This window comes from Crocuta crocuta, unplaced genomic scaffold, assembly GCF_008692635.1.
Source record: "Crocuta crocuta isolate KB4526 unplaced genomic scaffold, BGI_CrCroc_1.0 scaffold217, whole genome shotgun sequence".
Taxonomy (NCBI): domain Eukaryota; kingdom Metazoa; phylum Chordata; class Mammalia; order Carnivora; family Hyaenidae; genus Crocuta; species Crocuta crocuta.
This window is the reverse complement of record NW_027532208.1, coordinates 7,409,181-7,426,744: the sequence shown is the minus strand read 5'-3', so window position 1 is coordinate 7,426,744 and position 17,564 is coordinate 7,409,181. Positions and strand designations below refer to the sequence as shown.

General features: G+C 40.7%; 1 protein-coding gene across 1 annotated transcript in view; it reads left to right on the top strand.

The window, feature by feature from the left end:
* The window catches only part of LOC144242885 (S-adenosyl-L-methionine-dependent tRNA 4-demethylwyosine synthase TYW1), a 199,107-nt gene that overhangs the window by 106,192 nt on the left and 75,351 nt on the right, over positions 1–17,564 (top strand). The window contains exon 13 of the mRNA XM_077777913.1: positions 14,127–14,262. Coding sequence (XP_077634039.1) covers positions 14,127–14,262 — 136 coding nt within the window. The remainder of the gene's footprint in view (positions 1–14,126; positions 14,263–17,564) is intronic.

The following is a 17,564-nucleotide window of genomic DNA, read 5'->3' as shown; positions in this document are numbered from 1 at the left end:
AACATTGATGGGGTTAACAGTACAAACTTGTTACAAATAGTAAGTAAGCCATAGAGATCTAATGCGTAGTCTAATGTGTACATATAATAATAATAATGTACTATAATTATGTAATATTATTTTGTCAGTCAGATTACAATATGTAAATGTAACATGCTATATACCTTAAACTTACACAAGGTCACATGTCCAACTTAGTAAATAAAAGAGACACTGTTGTTTGTAAAAGGAATGATCATACACACAGGCATGCACAAAGTTTGAAATTTAACATCATAGGAAATCAGAGAGCTGGTTAAAATTATTGGCCACTGAGCAATAATATGAAAACCAGCCACATTGTCACAATAATCACTAAAATATTACTTTTTGAAGGTGTATAAAAAGATAAAGTTAAAAGGAAAATGTTTTAAAAATGTCAGTGTACACATTTTACATAGGGTTACCATTCTTTTTTAAAAAAACTTCTGTTAGGTTTAAAACCCCTGGGTTTTCAGATGGCTCATAAGGGAGAAGTTGGGATAGAGAGGTGTTATCACACACACACACATACACACACACACACAGCATTTACAAAAAGGGAGTCTATCCCAAATTTAAGCCATATTATATATGTGTAAAAAGAAGTAAATCTCAAAGTAGGATGTAGGCGATTCCCTACAAAATGATAACCAGAGAAGATAATTCATTGTTTGCTCATGCGCAGTATTTGTGAATGCCATTGTGGACCGAGGAGAATGACACAGAAGTAAATAAGCTGCATACTCAAAAGCGTCCAGCAAAATGCTTGACGCGTGGCGAACATTCAGGAAATGTTACTGGGTCTCTCTTCCCCACTCTGGCTGGTGAGCCTTCTCTTGTCAGCAGGAGGATCATACGACATGACACAACACGATGCTGGTACTGGTCTTGACTGCCATCAGTGAACAAATGGCTACAAAGGCATTGATTAACCAGCCTTTTAGAATGACACTGGTAAATCGGGAGGGAGGCAGAGAGGACGTGGTGAAGTGGCATGGGTGGGGGAAAGGGAAATTAGCACATTTCTCTGACGTTGAACACAAGAATTTAAAAAAATGGAAGGGTACACCCTGTGCAGAATACTCAAGAAAGAAAGAGTGCTCGGAAAAGGGAAGTTCCTGTGTTGGATTTCTAAAGCATTCTTTAAGCTCCTATGTTAAGGGTGCCATGGTTCAAGGGGGTGTATCTTTTCTTGAGTTATGTCCTTATCTGGGCAAAGGAGAGAATATTCGGGAAGCAGCCATTTTAGGTTTGGACCTCAAAGAGTTGGCATATTTGGTTATTTATTGAAATATCTGTCTAGAGAGAGGAAAAAACCCAAAGTTGAGACTGACTGATTATTGCTGAGATCTGAGAAGAATTTCTGATAATTGATACCCTAATAGAAATGGATTAAAGAGCTTAATGTTTAGGTGTACTTTTCTCTGAAACAGAGCAATCCTACTGGTGTGGCAGTGATATGTTAGGGGTCCTAAATATAAGGTAACTTCCTACCCCACATTTCTCAAAAGAAAGATGTAAATAGTTCAGAAAAATTTTAAAAGAACAGCACCAAGATTTGACATACCAAATAGTACAGTGTGTTATAAAACTACGAGTTTCAAATACTCTGGGCTGTAGAGTAGTGAAACAATATAGTGCTGAGATGCTCCTATTTTTAAAATAATACTTTCCTGACTTGAGGCCTCTTTGAATTGAGCCAAGTACTCTCTCACTTTGACCCCTGTGGCTCAAGAGAAAATGGAAAGAGAACCACTTCTCCAAGTACAGATGGTATGTGGACGAGTCCAAATAGCAATTGTCTCGGGTGTCGTGCCTTTCAGAAAAACAAGGCAGTAGATCTATGAACATAGCATAGAGGTCATGAATTTTGGAAGTTCCCCCCCTCCACCCAGTGTTTATACTGCTAATTCTATACAGAAGTTCAGCTTCTTCAGGAGTGCCTGGGTGGCTCCGTCGGTTAAGTGTCCGACTTTGGCTCAGGTCATAATCTCACGGTTTGTGAGTTCAAGCCCAGTATCGGGCTCTGTGACAGCTCAGAGCCTGGAGCCCGCTTTGGATTCTGTGTCTCCCTCTTTCTGCCCCTCCCCCACTCATTCTCTGTTTTTCTCACTCTCCCCTCCAAAAATAAGTAAACATTAAAAATTTTTTTAAAAAAGTTCAGCTCCTTCAGTTGAGCTATCAAGTGGACATCTTGCAACCATTTTATCATTGAGCATGCACTAGGAAGTAATGAAGCTGTCTGAGTGACTGGGGGTTTATCAAGTTATTTTATTTTATTAAATGTTTTTTTCTAGGTTACTGCAGTACCCCTCATATCCTCTAACCCCTGATAACTTCTAAGGAGATTCTTGACTCTGTCAGTTGGCCTTCCCTTGACCCACATGCAGGTGTTACTTTCGGGCTACTTGCCTTTTCAGGACATTCAACTTTTCCTTAAGAGAATTTCAGTTTCCCCTCCAACTCCAAAGTATGTGGCTCTTTGCCGCTGAGGGGGGTTTTTACAGTGAGTGGTCCTCAAGGATTATGGAGGACAGAAGCAAACACCTCAGGCAAATGAGAAAGTTATGAGACTCAGTGTAGCTTTATGATTTTGTGATGAAAATATGTAGACACTTAGTATTAATAACCGGACCGGTAGTCATTGGACCATAAAATCCTTTCTCTTGAGGAAAAGCCCTCTTCATTCCACCAAAACAAGTGGTTTTATAATGGTATTGTTGATGGGCATATTACTGATATATTATAGCATCTTATCAGTTATCTTTTCTTATAACCGCTCATCTTAAAACTGAGTTGCTCAAACTCACAACAGTTTTATTTAGCTCAGAATTCTGGGGGCGCCTGGGTGGCTTAGTCGGTTAAGCGTCCGACTTTCGCTTAGGTCATGATCTCGCGGTTCGTGGGTTCGAGCCCCGCGTCGGGCTCTGTGCTGACTGCCAGCTCAGAGCCTGGAGCCTGTTTCAGTCTGTGACTCCCTCTCTCTCTGACCCTCCCCTGCTCATGCTGTCTCTCTCTCTCTCCTAGAAATAAATAAAACATTAAAAAAAAAATTTTTTTAAAAAAAAGGATTCTGGGTCAGCTGGGAGGCCTTTTGAACTCGTCTGGCTTGGCTGGCCTCAGTGCTGTTCGTGTGTCAGTTGGCAGATCTGCTGGGCTGGCCGGTTTATGATGGCCGTGGCTAGGGCAACTGGGGCTTCTACTCATGTAGCTCACTCTCCAGCAAGTTCTTCTGAACTTCATTGCACGGTGGCAGGGATTCAAAGAACAGCAACGGAGGGCAAGCTTCAAATGCACAAGCATCTTTTGAGCCCCTGCTTGGGTCATACTTGCTCACTTCCATTGACCAGAGCAAGTCACAGCTGAGCTTAGAGTCAGCGAGAGGGCACTCATAGCTGCAGGGCAAGGGGACATGGATCTGGGGAGAGGAGGAATTTATGTCCACGTTTGCAGTCCACTCTGTGGCACAACAGGCTGTAGTTGTCCAGGAGGATAAACCTGAACCACCGGGACCCAGTATTTTTCAGGAACTCCATTGAAAAAAAAAAATTATAGTTATATGGGGATGGTTGGAGGGTCATTAAGACCAGAGGCTTCACATTGGCAGTTTATCAGAAGTAGGTCTTATTTGTCCTGCCCCATGTTCAAAAGCTTGTTTGTTTGTTTGTTTTTTGAGCCCGTTGCTTATTTTTTGAGCCAACATTTAACATCCAGAGATTTCGTATAAATCTGAATTTCTGACTTTCGGAAAAGACAATCTGGCAAAAATTGTCAAAGGCCGAGTATAAAGCACTGTTTTTACCTCACTATAACACCTCACTCTTACCCGGTTTTATTACTCACTGCACTTCTGACCCCCAGATGTGTGGATTTTTCTACATCAAGCAATTCGCTAGTTCTCCGCGGACACCACCTGGGTGTCCTACAGTTCAGCTGTGACACTGCCTGGAGTTAGTGCAGACCACGTGGGTTCAAGACTCAGTCTCACAAGGCTGCCCCACTTCAGACACCAGTTGTAACCCCAGATTGTGCCCGTACTTCTGACCAACCAGTTATAGACTGGGGCTTCCCATGACTTGCTCCCCAGGGTCAGTATTGAACAGCTCGCAGAAATCAGGGAAAGCTGTTTACGTATGATTATTGGTTTATTATGAAGGATACAACTCAGGGATAGCCACGTGGAAGAGCGGCATGGGACAAGGCCCGGGGGAAGGGGTGCTACACTTCCATACCACCTCCCGGAACACTACCCCCCAACCCCCCAGGACCTCCGTGTGTTCACCAACCTGGAAGCTTTCTGAGCCCCATCATTTCGGGGGTTTTATGAAGGTTCCATCACATTGTCATAATTGATTCAATTGTTGCCAGTTGGTGATTAGCTCAATCTCTAGCCTGTTTCCCCTCCCTAGAGGTTGGGGGTGGGGTGGGGCTGAAAATTCCAACCCTACAATCACCTGGTTGGTTCTTCTGGCAACCAGCCCCTATCCTGAAGCGGTCTAGGGATGCATCGGGAGTCACCTCATTAGTAATTCTTTATGCTTGTAGGCGGTCATTATGGATAACAAAAGATGCTTCCCTCACCCCTGCCACTCAGGAAGTTCCCAGGGTTCTAGGAGCTTCATGCCAGGAACTAGGGACAAAGATCAAATATATATATCTTCTTATACAGTATCAAACCATGTAATGGTTATCTTTACAATGAAGTCTGTGATTTTCAGCGTGCCCGACTGTTCTCCATTTTGTCGTCTCCTCCACCGTGAGACTAAGTAAGTAGCACCTGGCCCTTGTCAGAGGGGTCGCACCATTCATTCTCTTATAGCAGAAAAATTTCTGTCACCATTTCCAATAAAAGTGGAACAACAGAGGGTAGACTGTGCATTTCGCATGCAGTCTGTGTTTTGGTGTCCAAATAACTTTTTCCTTTAAGAGTGGCTGCTTGAGTCACACTGTCCTCGGCTTCTACCGACATGGGAATTTAGGACCCTTATTCCGGTACTGGATAGTTTGTGCTTGCATTCAACCCTGCAATCAGAAAGATCCATCACACCGTTTGTCTACCAGAGCACACCATGTCATTCCTTCTTATAAATTGCTCTGTGATGTGATGCCGGTGGCCTACAGAAAGACACCTTGTTAAACGCAGACCTCTGAAAGTCATCGTGTTGTAAGGTAATGAAGTTGTTGAGAGTGATGTCCTACAGCACTGAGCAGTGTTCTTCTCCCCAAGGACTTGCAGAGAACTAACTGGTTTGTTCTTCCTTTGTTTGAAACCCATGACTGTGTCCCCCCCCCCCATAAATGTGTTGGGGTTAGCGGCTCTTTGTAGGCCGGCACATTCTTAGCTTCGTCTTGAGTCCCCCTTTATTTTTATTTTATCATTACTTTCTTATCTGTTTTGTGTTATTTTTAAGTTTACATTTAAAATCTTATTTTTTTCTTTTTTGGTAAAATAGTGTCTATGCACAGCTTTCTGTGCCCTAGTGGCTGATCATACGAATATAAAACTATGTTCCATATGTAACTATGGCACAATTAACACTTTGCTTCTCAACCCCTCCCCCCCACCAAATTTGTCTTTATGTTCATTTACCTTTGAGCTCCGTCTGAAACCATGTGTGAACTTCATTCTGTGTTGCTTCTTCCAGTGGTATTTCTGGTTTTTTGTTTGGTGTGTTTTGTTTTCTTTGTTTTTTGTTTGTTTGTTTTTGAGGGAGAGAGGGAGTAAGCAGGGGAAGGGCAAAGGGAGAGGGAGAATAATAAGCAGCTCCATGCTAAGTATGTGGTTGCAGGGTTGATGCAGGGCTCAATCACACCATCCTGGGATCATGACCTGAGCCAAAATCGAGTCAGACACTCAACTGACTGAGCCACCCAGGCGTCCCTGTTTTCTTTAGTTTTTGCTAAGACATTCACCAGATGTTAGAGAACCTCTGTAAATTGTATAGTTTTTCACATATTAGATGCTTATTGAATGTTTAAAGAAATGTATGAGTTTTAATAAAAATAAAGTTTTCATGTATTTGTTAGCTCCAGGTGGTTACAAGAAACTGCTTACAATGAAATAAAAATGATAAATACCACCTGATCCTTTCAGTAGAAGCTCCCCCCCCAAGCCTGTTTTGTTTGTAGCAAGCATGTTAAATTTAAAATACAGTCTCCTCTTCTCTCTGTGCATTGATAGAACACTTTTCAGAAATATGCATGCCTAGATAAGCTAAAAAAAAGAAAAGAGAGAGAGAGGAAGTACAGTAAAGGGGTAAGAGCTGGGCTCTGGTCTAAAATAGGCTTTGAATCTTAACTGGATTTCTTGCTGTCTTTGTAACGTTGGGAAGATGACTGCTTGGGGCCTAGTTTCGTAACCTGTGAGCTGATTTGGTATTAGTGTGGCGTTGTGAGTACATGAGATAACGCATGGAAGCACTCAGAAGTTTCACTTTTTGAAAGGTAGGCTAAATAATAATTGGTTGAAGTATACTTTAAGCCAAGAACCATTACTTGAGATAAGGTGGACAATTCTTAATAAAATAGTAAACCCACCAGGAACATAAAACAATTTAACAACTTAAAACTGGTAAACACTCAATAACATAATCTCAAAATGGAAAGAACTATAAGGAGAAATAGTAGGTTTTTAACACATTTCTCTCAAACTGATAAAACAAGCGAATTAAAATCAATAGCAGTAGTGAAGATTTGAACAACTAAATCAACAAATTTAGCCTATGTTACAGAAAGAGAGCATTGGAACCAGAAAACTTAATAATTTCTTTCAAGAGCATGGAACTTGCTTTGCAGAACAATTACCAAATGGCCAGATGCTGGGCATTATAGCAGGTTTCAACAAAATATTGAAATCATATAGAGCATGATATCTGAACACACTGGAATTAAACTATAAATCAGCACAGAAAGATTACTAGAATATTCCAATATGTTTGTAAATTTTTTAGAAAAATATTTTATGTTTTATTTTTTGAGAAAGAGACAAGAGTGTGTGCAGGGAAGGTGCAGACAGCAATGGAGACACGGAATCTGAAGCAGGCTCCAGGCTCTGAGCTGTCAGCACAGAGCCCGACGTGGGGCTTGAACCCACGAACCGTGAGATCATGACCTGAGCTGAAGTCGGAGGCTTACCCCACTGAGCCACCCACGTGCCCCAAAAAGTCTTCTAATTTAAGCAGTGCTCTTTTCATTCATGTATGGGTTAAAGATGAAATCACAACGGACATTGAAAATGTTGTGATGAATAATGGTGGAAATAAAAACAAAATTTCTGTGATGAATGTCAGCAGGAATAACAGTACAGACCTTCAAAACCTGCTTCTCTATAAACGACAATGAGAACGCTGGCAAAAATTGTCAGAGTAACTTTTTTAACCAAAGGTCCACAGCAATCTGAGGAGCATTTATTCTAGANAGCAATGGAGACACGGAATCTGAAGCAGGTTCCAGGCTCTGAGCTGTCAGCACAGAGCCCGACGTGGGGCTTGAACCCACGAACCGTGAGATCATGACCTGAGCTGAAGTCGGAGGCTTACCCCACTGAGCCACCCACGTGCCCCAAAAAGTCTTCTAATTTAAGCAGTGCTCTTTTCATTCATGTATGGGTTAAAGATGAAATCACAACGGACATTGAAAATGTGATGAATAATGGTGGAAATAAAAACAAAATTTCTGTGATGAACGTCAGCAGGAATAACAGTACAGACCTTCAAAACCTGCTTCTCTATAAACGACAATGAGAACGCTGGCAAAAATTGTCAGAGTAACTTTTTTAACCAAAGGTCCACAGCAATCTGAGGAGCATTTATTCTAGAGAAATGGTTGAATCTCAATAAGAACAGTAAGCTTTGTGGTATGTTAATATGTCCTATTTCATGTCCTGGGTTTCTTGGTGTCTTAATAGGTCCTGTTCCCTCCTAACTTCCTGGCTCTGCAGTAGCCTTAAAATCTAAGCTTATAGTCCCAGTAAAACCCAGCAGCCTGGTAGCCAGGGGAGGGGGCAAAACAGAGTTGGAACTCCCTCAGAGTCCCATTTCCAGAGAATTGTCATCATATGGGTTGTGTGGCAGTTCCCTGGAGCCCCTCATGCACAGGGGCTGTCTTTATTTGAGGTGACTTTCATTTTATCCAGTGAAAAAGCCTTTCTGTGGGGTTTCTCATAAACAGTCATGGGCAGTTGTTGAACTTCACAGCTGCCCGAAGCAGTAGTAATGGTTGGGGCAAACAGGAAACTGACTGAAGAACTTAAAAGGAAAATCTGGGGAGTGAGATGTTCATAGGGAACTTTGAAAAGCTCCAGTGTGTTCCTGGGAAGCTGGAAGAGCACACACGTGGGCAGGGCTATGGGCTTGCCAGGGAGATTTGACGAGGCTCTGTGTTCTCACCCCTGCCCGATGTTGATGTCTTGAGCAAGCAGACAGTGAAAACCGCCTGCCTGGGCATTGAAGGCATGCCCCAACACACACACACACACACACACACACACACACACACACACAACCCTTAGCAAAGTCTGGGAGCCTTACTAGTTAAAGGCATATAAGATATCTCTGGCCAGTCATCAGCAGACCACTAAGCTAACCCAACAGGCTGAACACAAGAAAGAATACAGAATTTACCAAAGCAGTTCAGTAGCAACAAAAGCAGCAATAAGCAAACAAAACAGCAACTCTTGGCTTGGATGGTGTCTAATCTACAGAGCTGTCACATAATATTATTTAAAATGTTAAATGTTTATTTAAAAAAGTCACGAAATAGACAAATGAGAGTATGGCCCGTACACGGAGAAGAAAACAACTCCTGGAAACTATCCTTTGTAGATTTCCACACGTAAGTGAGCTTATGCAGTATTTGTCTTCCTGTGTTGAGCTTATCTCACTTAGCATAATGTTCTCCACCTTCATCCATGTTGTAAATGACAGAATTTCCTTTCATCTCATGGCTGACTAACATGGCCTGTGTCTATATATAGCCCTTCTTTATCCATTTCTCCCCGTTTTCTTTATCCATTTGTCTGTTGATAGAAATGTTGTTTCCATGTCTTGGCTATTGTGAATAATGCTGCAGTAAATGTGGGGGTGCAGATAGATACCTGTTCAAGATACCGATTTCATTTCTTTTGGGTAAATACCTAGAAGTGGGATTGCTGTATCATATAGTTCTATTTTTAATTTGTTGAGGAACCTCCATAGTGACTGTACCAATTTACATTCCCACCAGCAGTGCACAAGGGTTCTCTGTACATCCTCACTGACACTTGTGGTTATCTTCTGACTTTGTGATTAATAGCCACTCTAATGAGAGAGGTGATATCTCACTGATGTTTTGAATTGCATTTCCCTGATGATTAGTTGTGTGGAGCACCTTCTCAAGTACCTGTTGACCATTTGTGTATCTTCTTTGGAAAAATGTCCGTTCTAGTCCTTTGCCCATTTTTAAAATTCAGAGTAAGTTTTTGGGTTTCTTTCTTTCTTTCTTTCTTTCTTTTTTTTTTTTTTTTTTTTTTTTTTTTTTTTTTTTTGCTCTTCAGTTTATGAGTTCTTATGTATCTTGGAGATTAATCAGATATATGATTTGCACATATTTTCTAACATTCTGTGGATTGCTTTTTCATTTTGTTGATCATTTCTTTGTTGTGCAGAAGCTTTTTAATGTGATGTAGTTCCACTTGTTTATTTTTGTTTTCATTGCTTGCACTTCTGGTATCATATCCAAAAAAAATTGTTGCCAAGACCAGTGTCAAGAACCTTTTCCCTATGTTTTCTTCTAGGAGTTTTACAGTTTTAGGACTTACATTTAAGTCTTTAATCCATTTTGACTTAATTTTTGTGAGTGATATAAGATAGGGGTCCAACTTTATTTTTTTTGCATGTGAATCCAGTTTTCCCAGTGCCATTTAGTAAAGAGACCATCTTTTCCGTATGGAGTAGTCTTGGCTCCCTTGTCAAATATTAGTTGACCATATATATACATGGGTTTGTTTCTGGACTCCTGATTCTGTTCCATCTGTATTTGTTTTAGTGGCAGTACCATAGTATAGATTTGTATTTTAATTTGAAATCAGGAAGTGTGAAGCCTCCCACGTGTTCTTTTTTCCTCAGGATTGCTTTTGCTGTTTGGAGTCTTTTGTGGTTCCATATGAATTTTAGGATTGTTTTTTCTATTTCTGCAAAATGTGCCTTTGGAATTTTGATAGGGATTGCACTGATTCTGTAGATGGCTTTGGGTATTACAGACATTTTCACAGTATTAATTCTTCTGATCGCTGAACATGGGATGTCTTCCCATTTATTTATGTCTTCAATTTCTTTGATCAGTTTTGAGAAGTTCTTGAAACTAATAGAACAGTACACTTTCTTTTTTTTTATTTTTCTTTNTGCAAACATATGATATCTGTCCTTCTCTGCCTGACTTATTTCGCTCAGCATAACACCCTCAAGGTCCATCCATGTTGCTACACATGGCCAGATTTCATTGTTTCTCATTGCCATGTAGTATTCCATGGTATAGATAAACCACATCTTCTTGATCCATTCATTGAACAGTACACTTTCTAAGGCTCCATTCTTGGAGAGTGATTCAGTTTCAGGAGAGGCTCAAGAACCTGAGTTTGCAGATCCTTCTGATACCAGTTGTCCTGACCACAGTTGGAGACATTCTGCTGTGAGACTTGAAATACTGCTCTTGGCTTTCTGTGACAAGAGGCCCGGCCAGCACTGCCTGTGAAAGGCCGTTTTGATGGAGACGTTGTGGTGCAAGCCTAGGTGAACAGGCTTTGAATCTCTAGGCTTAACTCTCATTGTTGATGCTTGTGGATTCTTGAACAAGCTACTTAACCACTTAACCCTTTGAGTCACAGTTTCAGCGTATCTAAAACGGGCAAAACTGGCAACTACCTTGTTATTTTACTGTGAGTATTCAATGAACTGGATGAGAAGGGTAAGGCACATAGTACAGTGCACCTAGCCTATGATGAATACTCAGTAGATGGTATTTTCTCCTTCCTCTTTTTCCTTCTTCTCTTTAACTCCTAAATTATTTGACCAGACCTAACAGCCCCAGATTATCTTAGAGATTCTGGTTTTAATATTATTGGATATTTGGGCCATTTTGGTTATTTATTTATTTAGTCCAATAGGAGCATCAGACTTATTCTATAAGCCACTTGATTTCTTGCAAACATAAATCTCTCTTCCTTTTTTCCTTTCTGTACAGATTAGTAGGGCTGAGGCCTTTCTGTACAGAAAGGATAAAAGGAAGAATTTTTATGTTCAGTTGTCAGTGCATTTCTATATAAGATCATTTTTTAAAATGTTTAATTATTTTTAGAGAGAGAGTGTGCCCTTGCACGAGTTAGGGAGGGACAAAGAGAGAGGGAAAGAGAGTCCCAAGCAGGCTCTGTGCTGTCAAGGTAGAGCCTGATGTGGGGCTTGATCTCACAAACCATGAGATCGTGACCTGAGCCAAGATCAAGAGCTGGACACTTAACTGACTAAGCCACCCAGGCACTCCTATATATTTATTTGATCATTCTTAGACACATAAAATGAGCAGGACGAAGGGTGCTTGGGTGGCTCAGTGGTTAAGCATCCGACTTCGGCTCAGGTCATGGTCTCACAGTTAGTGAGTTCAAGCCCCTTGTCAGGCTCTATGCTGACACCTTGCAGCTAGGAGCCTGGACCCTGCTTCAGGTTCAGAGGGACCCTGCTGTGTTTCCCTCTCTCTGCTCCTCTCCTGCTCACACTCTGTCTCTCATAAATAAATAAACATTAAAAAATTTTTAAAAATGAGCAGGACAAAGGATCATCACAATAATCATATCAAGATTCATTGGGCATTTTCACTGGGGTTTGAGCTTACAGTTGTATTTCCCTTTTATTATATTGTCCTTTTTAATTGTTCTCAGCAGCAATGTTAGATTCTGAAACACAAATTATTATGATGACTTTAAGGTTATAACATTCTCTTGCTTTGGGGGAACTAAAATGTTAACTATCATTGAATAGAACGGAGACAGATAGATGACCATGCTGAGAACCATATTACTTGTCCTGGGGAATAGTGGCCAGTACTAGGCAGGCATAAGATCCCTGAGGCTTAGAAAATTTTTCCAAGTGCTTTTAATTTTTTGAGTCCCTTAGGAATAAGTTCTGTAATTCCTAGAGACTTTTCCTCTTTTCCATTCTTCATCTGCTCCTTGCTAAGAGATATATAATCAACTTGCTTGATTATAATCAAGATATCTCAGATATTTAGTATTGACTAAAATTTCTTATTGGTACTGTCAGTGTCTCGGGCTTCCCATTTTGCAAATGATGGAGGTTTGCAAAAATAACTATGGCCTTTGGAATTTGCTGTTCATAATCTTAAGTAGTTATGGAGGCATAGTGAAAAGGTCAGGTCAGTTCCCATTTTGCATTAGACAGCTTTATGACCAAGTCCTTAAGAATCAGATAATGATAGCCAGCAGTATCCATTAAGACAGACCTCTTTTATTTTTATTTTTTTGTAAAACATGAGTCCATTTAAGGTAACATAGCCTGTCTGTTATTAAAGAGGCTCCCAGAAAAAGGAATGATGAGACAGAATGCTGCCATTTACACCATGCTCCTGTTTTTCATTTTCAGTAATTGCTGTCCTTTGCTCAGTAGTGACACAGAATTGAACTTTTAAGGATTCCCTTTGTAGCCAGCATTGGAGAGGGATTAAAGCAATGAGTCTGCCAATATGCTAATCAGTTGTTTCTTAACTTTGGTCAGACCTTCATCACTTTTAGTAAGTTCGGGTTCAGACCCTTGTGATTTTTCCATATGTCACTAAGCCAGATCATAATAAGCATTTGTTTGGCTTGCATGCCCTCAGAAGTTCTTCTAGCTGAAGTCAACAATGTCAAGTAAAAAGTAGCTCCAAGTATCTGCCTGTAAGGCTGGACACAAAGACAACTACGGTGCCTGCCCTTGAACGTCTTACACTCAAAGATTGATGAGGCCGGTGTTGATAGATACAAAAAGCATAAAACCACTTCGATGATGAATTTTATGGCATGCGAATTATATTTCAGTTTTTGAAAGTGCAGAGACTTTGAGACCAAAAAACAGGTAACTAACATTCTAGGGGTAAATACAAATCCTGGAATAGTTATAGAAAGTTAATAGTGGGAAAATTTGGTCAAAGGATTACTCAAGGGAAATTTCTTTCTTGTTGCAAGTTTATTGAAGGGAATGAATTATGAGACCCATTTGAAGGGAGAGCGGAGAGGTTTTGGAAAGAGCACAATCTGGGCTTAATGCATAACTGGCAAATAGTATAGTAAGTCAGACTGACTTAATGAAATGAGTCCGTGAATTTGAGAGTGGAGAATGAGTGGTATTCATGGAAACTGATCAAGAAGGTGAAGAAAAACAATCTGCAACATACAGTTTTCTTGAGGGCTGTGCCCCTTTGTAAGGGCTTGGTTGTTGTTGTTTAACTCTGCATTGCTTAAGTCTCCCTGGGTAGGGAGCTTTGCCCATGCAAGGCTGGACTTTATACTCACTCTGGCTCTTGGAGGCATCAGTGGGGTACTGGTGTGGCTTTGTGCCTTTCTAGGAAGGCCTGAGCTTTTTTGGGTTGTTTCTTGTTCCTTAGGAACTTCCATCAGGGAAGTGATGGTGGGAGGAGGCCTGTCAGCCCGGACCCCATGTGGCTGTGACATGTCAACGGTATAATTCTTGAATGGCAGAGCTCATGGGGACACTTCAGTCTGAGGGCCCCTTCTAATTGCACTGGGCTGATGGTGCCTGACCTGAAGCTAGATCTCATTTTGTTTATTTTCCACTAAAAACTACTGTTTGAAGAGGGACCAGTTTTAAATAATGGCATGTGTTCAGGTTATTAAGGATGGTGTCCAGTCATTTTTTGAAATAATCAACTGACAGCCCCTTCTATCACATCATTAAAATCATTGCTTCAGCCCTCTGGGAGAGGTAGAAGCCTGTAGACCCCGCGACATGTTGAATTACCCCATGTATTATAGATTGTAAATTTTACATCATGAAAAGCCTGACAGAGGCATAATTTTTTTCCGTATTGTTTTTTGTTTTGTTTTGTTTTTAATTATGAAGGAACCTCAAACCAGTCACACAGCTGTATGTCAGTGTGGATGCTAGCACCAAAGACAGCCTGAAGAAAATTGACCGCCCACTCTTCAAGGATTTCTGGCACAGATTCCTTAACAGCTTAAAAGCCTTGGCAGCAAAGGTAAGAATTATGGCTCTCTTTTGAGAAGGGGAAAAAAAAAAGTGGAGAGAGGTGATTTTTTTTCTTTAAAAAAAAAAAACAAAAACCTTCAACCTTGTTTTAGACTTCCACCCACTTTGATTATTCAATAAATATGTATTGAGTTTCTCTTAAGTTTGTAGCGCTCTGCCTTGTATGTATAACTTGTCCTTCATGTATTTAGGAAGAGAGATACACACTCCCAAAGCTCATTAATAAAAAACGTGGTAAAGTACCAGTTCGTAGCTACCCTAAAAGAGACGCCAGCAAATAGTATATGTTTAAATACACAGTTAATTTTCTTGAATTTCTTTTTATTTTTTATTTATTTTTTTAGTGTTTATTTTTGAGAGACAGAGCATGAGTGGGGGAGGGGGCAAAGAGAGAGGGAGACACAGGATCCGAGGCAGGTTCCAGGCTCTGAGCTGTCAGCCCAGAGCCTGACGCAGGTCTCGAACCCACAAACCGTGAGCTCATGACCTGAGCCGGTCAGACGCTTAACCGACTAAGCCACCAGGTGCCCCCATTTTCTTGAATTTCTAAGACCAAATTTCCTACCCATAAGGAATTCAGCCTCAGAATGTCCAAATTCAATGCCTTTTTCTTCCAGCTTTTGCCCTTTTTTATGTCTTCTCTTAGGTCATATTTACTTTCCTAGTCTTTTATTTTTTTTAAAGTTTATTTATTTTGAAAGAGTGAGCCTGTGTAAGCGGGGTAAGGGCGGAGAGGGAGAGAGAGAGAATGAGCAGGGGAGGGGTAGGGAGAAGGGGAGAGAGAATCCCAAGCAGGCTTCCAACGCGGGGCTCAGTCCCACTATCCATGGGATCATGACCTGAGCCAAAAGCAAGAGTCTGACACTTAACTGACTGAGCCACCCAAGTGCCCTAAGCATTCTTTTAGACCTAAAGTAACCTTCTGATTCTTCTTTTCCATTAACCCCGTATCTTAACAGTTGGTATTCTCTGTTAGTTCTGCCTGTCTTCTTCTCTCATAGCCACCCACCTTTTCCTGTTCTCTTTGCTTTGTGCCTTGCAGTTCTTCACAAACATGACAGAAAATGAGAATCACTACAGAAGCTTCAAAAATTACAATTTCCTATTCCCAGCAGGATTTGAGAATCTGCATTTTAAACATCGCAAGTGACTTTTGATGTGCAGGCCGCATCTGGGGCGCAGTGTCCCAGAAAGCCTCACCTTCTCTCCTTTGCCCCCCACTCACTTTACCAATCCTACCCCATCACTGTCTGGCCCCGGGAAGACAAGACTTCCCTGCCTGTGTTGGGATTTCTGAAGAGGCGCCCACTACTGTTTCCAAGTCTTTGGGTACCTCCTCAGAGCCGAGATTGCTTTCTTTCCATTTCTTTCACTTGTAGAAATTGTATTTGACCTTCCAGGCTGAACTTCATTATTACCTCAGTTTTGAAGCCCTTTCTAGTTGCAAACAGCTGCCTGTGTCTCCCTGAAGTTTTATATCTATAAACACATTATTTCTTCTGTTTTATCTCAGCTTCTCTCTCCTCGACTGAATTCCTTACTCGTGTCTTAATTCCACACAAAGCCTAGCACAGCGCGTTTTATGGTACTTGAAAAGTGTTTCTCGAAAGAATAAATGGGTGGAAACTCAACAGAGCCCTGTAGTGGTAAGATGTATATATACATTTTCTGGGTTGTTCAGATGATTAAAGCTCCCCCTTCCCCCATTTTGTGCTTGAGACGTTAAATCCGTGCCTTTTTTGGCAGTTAGCACTGACATTATTTAGGTATTGCAAAATAGGGATTTCGTTTCGGATCTGACCTGTCTTGGATTATTTATAAAGCTGGCAAGCTAGGTGCTTCTTGGGTTTCTAAAATCTCTTCGTCTCTGGACTTCGCCCTTAGCATATCCCCTTCACTTACTGCTGAGATAGGAGAGATACATGGCAGACAAGTCAGAACGCACTTAGGTAGAAGCCAGACACTAGGGGCTGGCATTATCGGACCCATCCGAGATTGTTACCTAGGCTGTATTCTGAGTCAGATGTGGACGATGAGGGGTGGACATTAATAGACTGACTTAATAGCTTTTTTTTGGCCAAAATTTTCCACAAAATGCATTCTTGCTTGGAGCTATAAGCCTTTAGATGTCCTATTCAATTTTAAGTACTCTGGGTTGATTCATTGAGAGTAATGCAATAATTTGAAGCAGTGTTTTCTATCCTGTGCGCTTCTTACATATAATATCATAAATTGTGTCCATGTAACTCTGGTTGGAAAAGTTTTCTTGGGCTGTTAGACTCTCCGCTGGGAGATTAGGGCAAGCGCTTGCTAAGCATTTTGGAGCACTTAGAGTTCATGTTTCTTATTGTATTGTTTATGTTGCCATTTAAGAAAGATCTGTGATAGGGAGCTGCCCTTCTCCTAAATGAACTAGCTATGTTACTTTCTTCTGAGTATCTAATATTCTTGGTACAGTAGATACTATCAAGAAAGTTCTGCATTACTGCCATTTAAGACTCAAAAATAAAACACTTATGTTGTAAGTATACTTATGAGCTAGGGTTAAGCATATTATTACTGTAATCTGGCATCATTTGAGTTTTTAAATAAAAGTTTTTAAATGGAAGTGACTTTAGATTTTTTAATTAGAACATCTACGCATTTATACTATTATCTTTATTATACTATTGATTTAGTGCTTTAGTACCTTTTGTTACTTGCTGTAGGCTTAGCAAGGAAAGGCATTCGAAGAGAAAGGATTTCTTGAACTTTACAAACAGAAGAAATTTGATTTGTCCCAAGATTTTCAGCCTGTTTATGAGCTAGTGTAACCCTTGGTAGAAGGAGGTAGGATATCTTGGGTTTTTTTACTCATGGCAAGTATAATGTTTACATTTCCAGATCTTTATCCTTTGTCAAATTGTTCTGCTTCAAATGTGAGGAGAGAGATATATTGGTACTTGAGTATATGGAGCTAAAAAGCAATTCCATCAAGATAACAACAGCAAAGAATGTGTTAGCTTCCATTTCCGTCCACGACAGCTACTTGTCAAACAGTCTGTTTTTAAAAACAGAGAAATCCATCTTGTAAATGACAACACTGACTGCCTTTGGCAGGAGGCATTTGTGAGCTGGGTGCCCAGATGTGTTTGTTGCGCATTGTTACGCCAGGTTGAAGATCTAGCAGGATAAGCAGTGGTATTGATATTCCTGAACCCTTATCTTTGAAAAGAAAGACAAAAATCGTTGTCTGCATTACACATTCTTAGGTCTCAAGAGTGAACATTAGCACTCTTTCCACAGATGTGA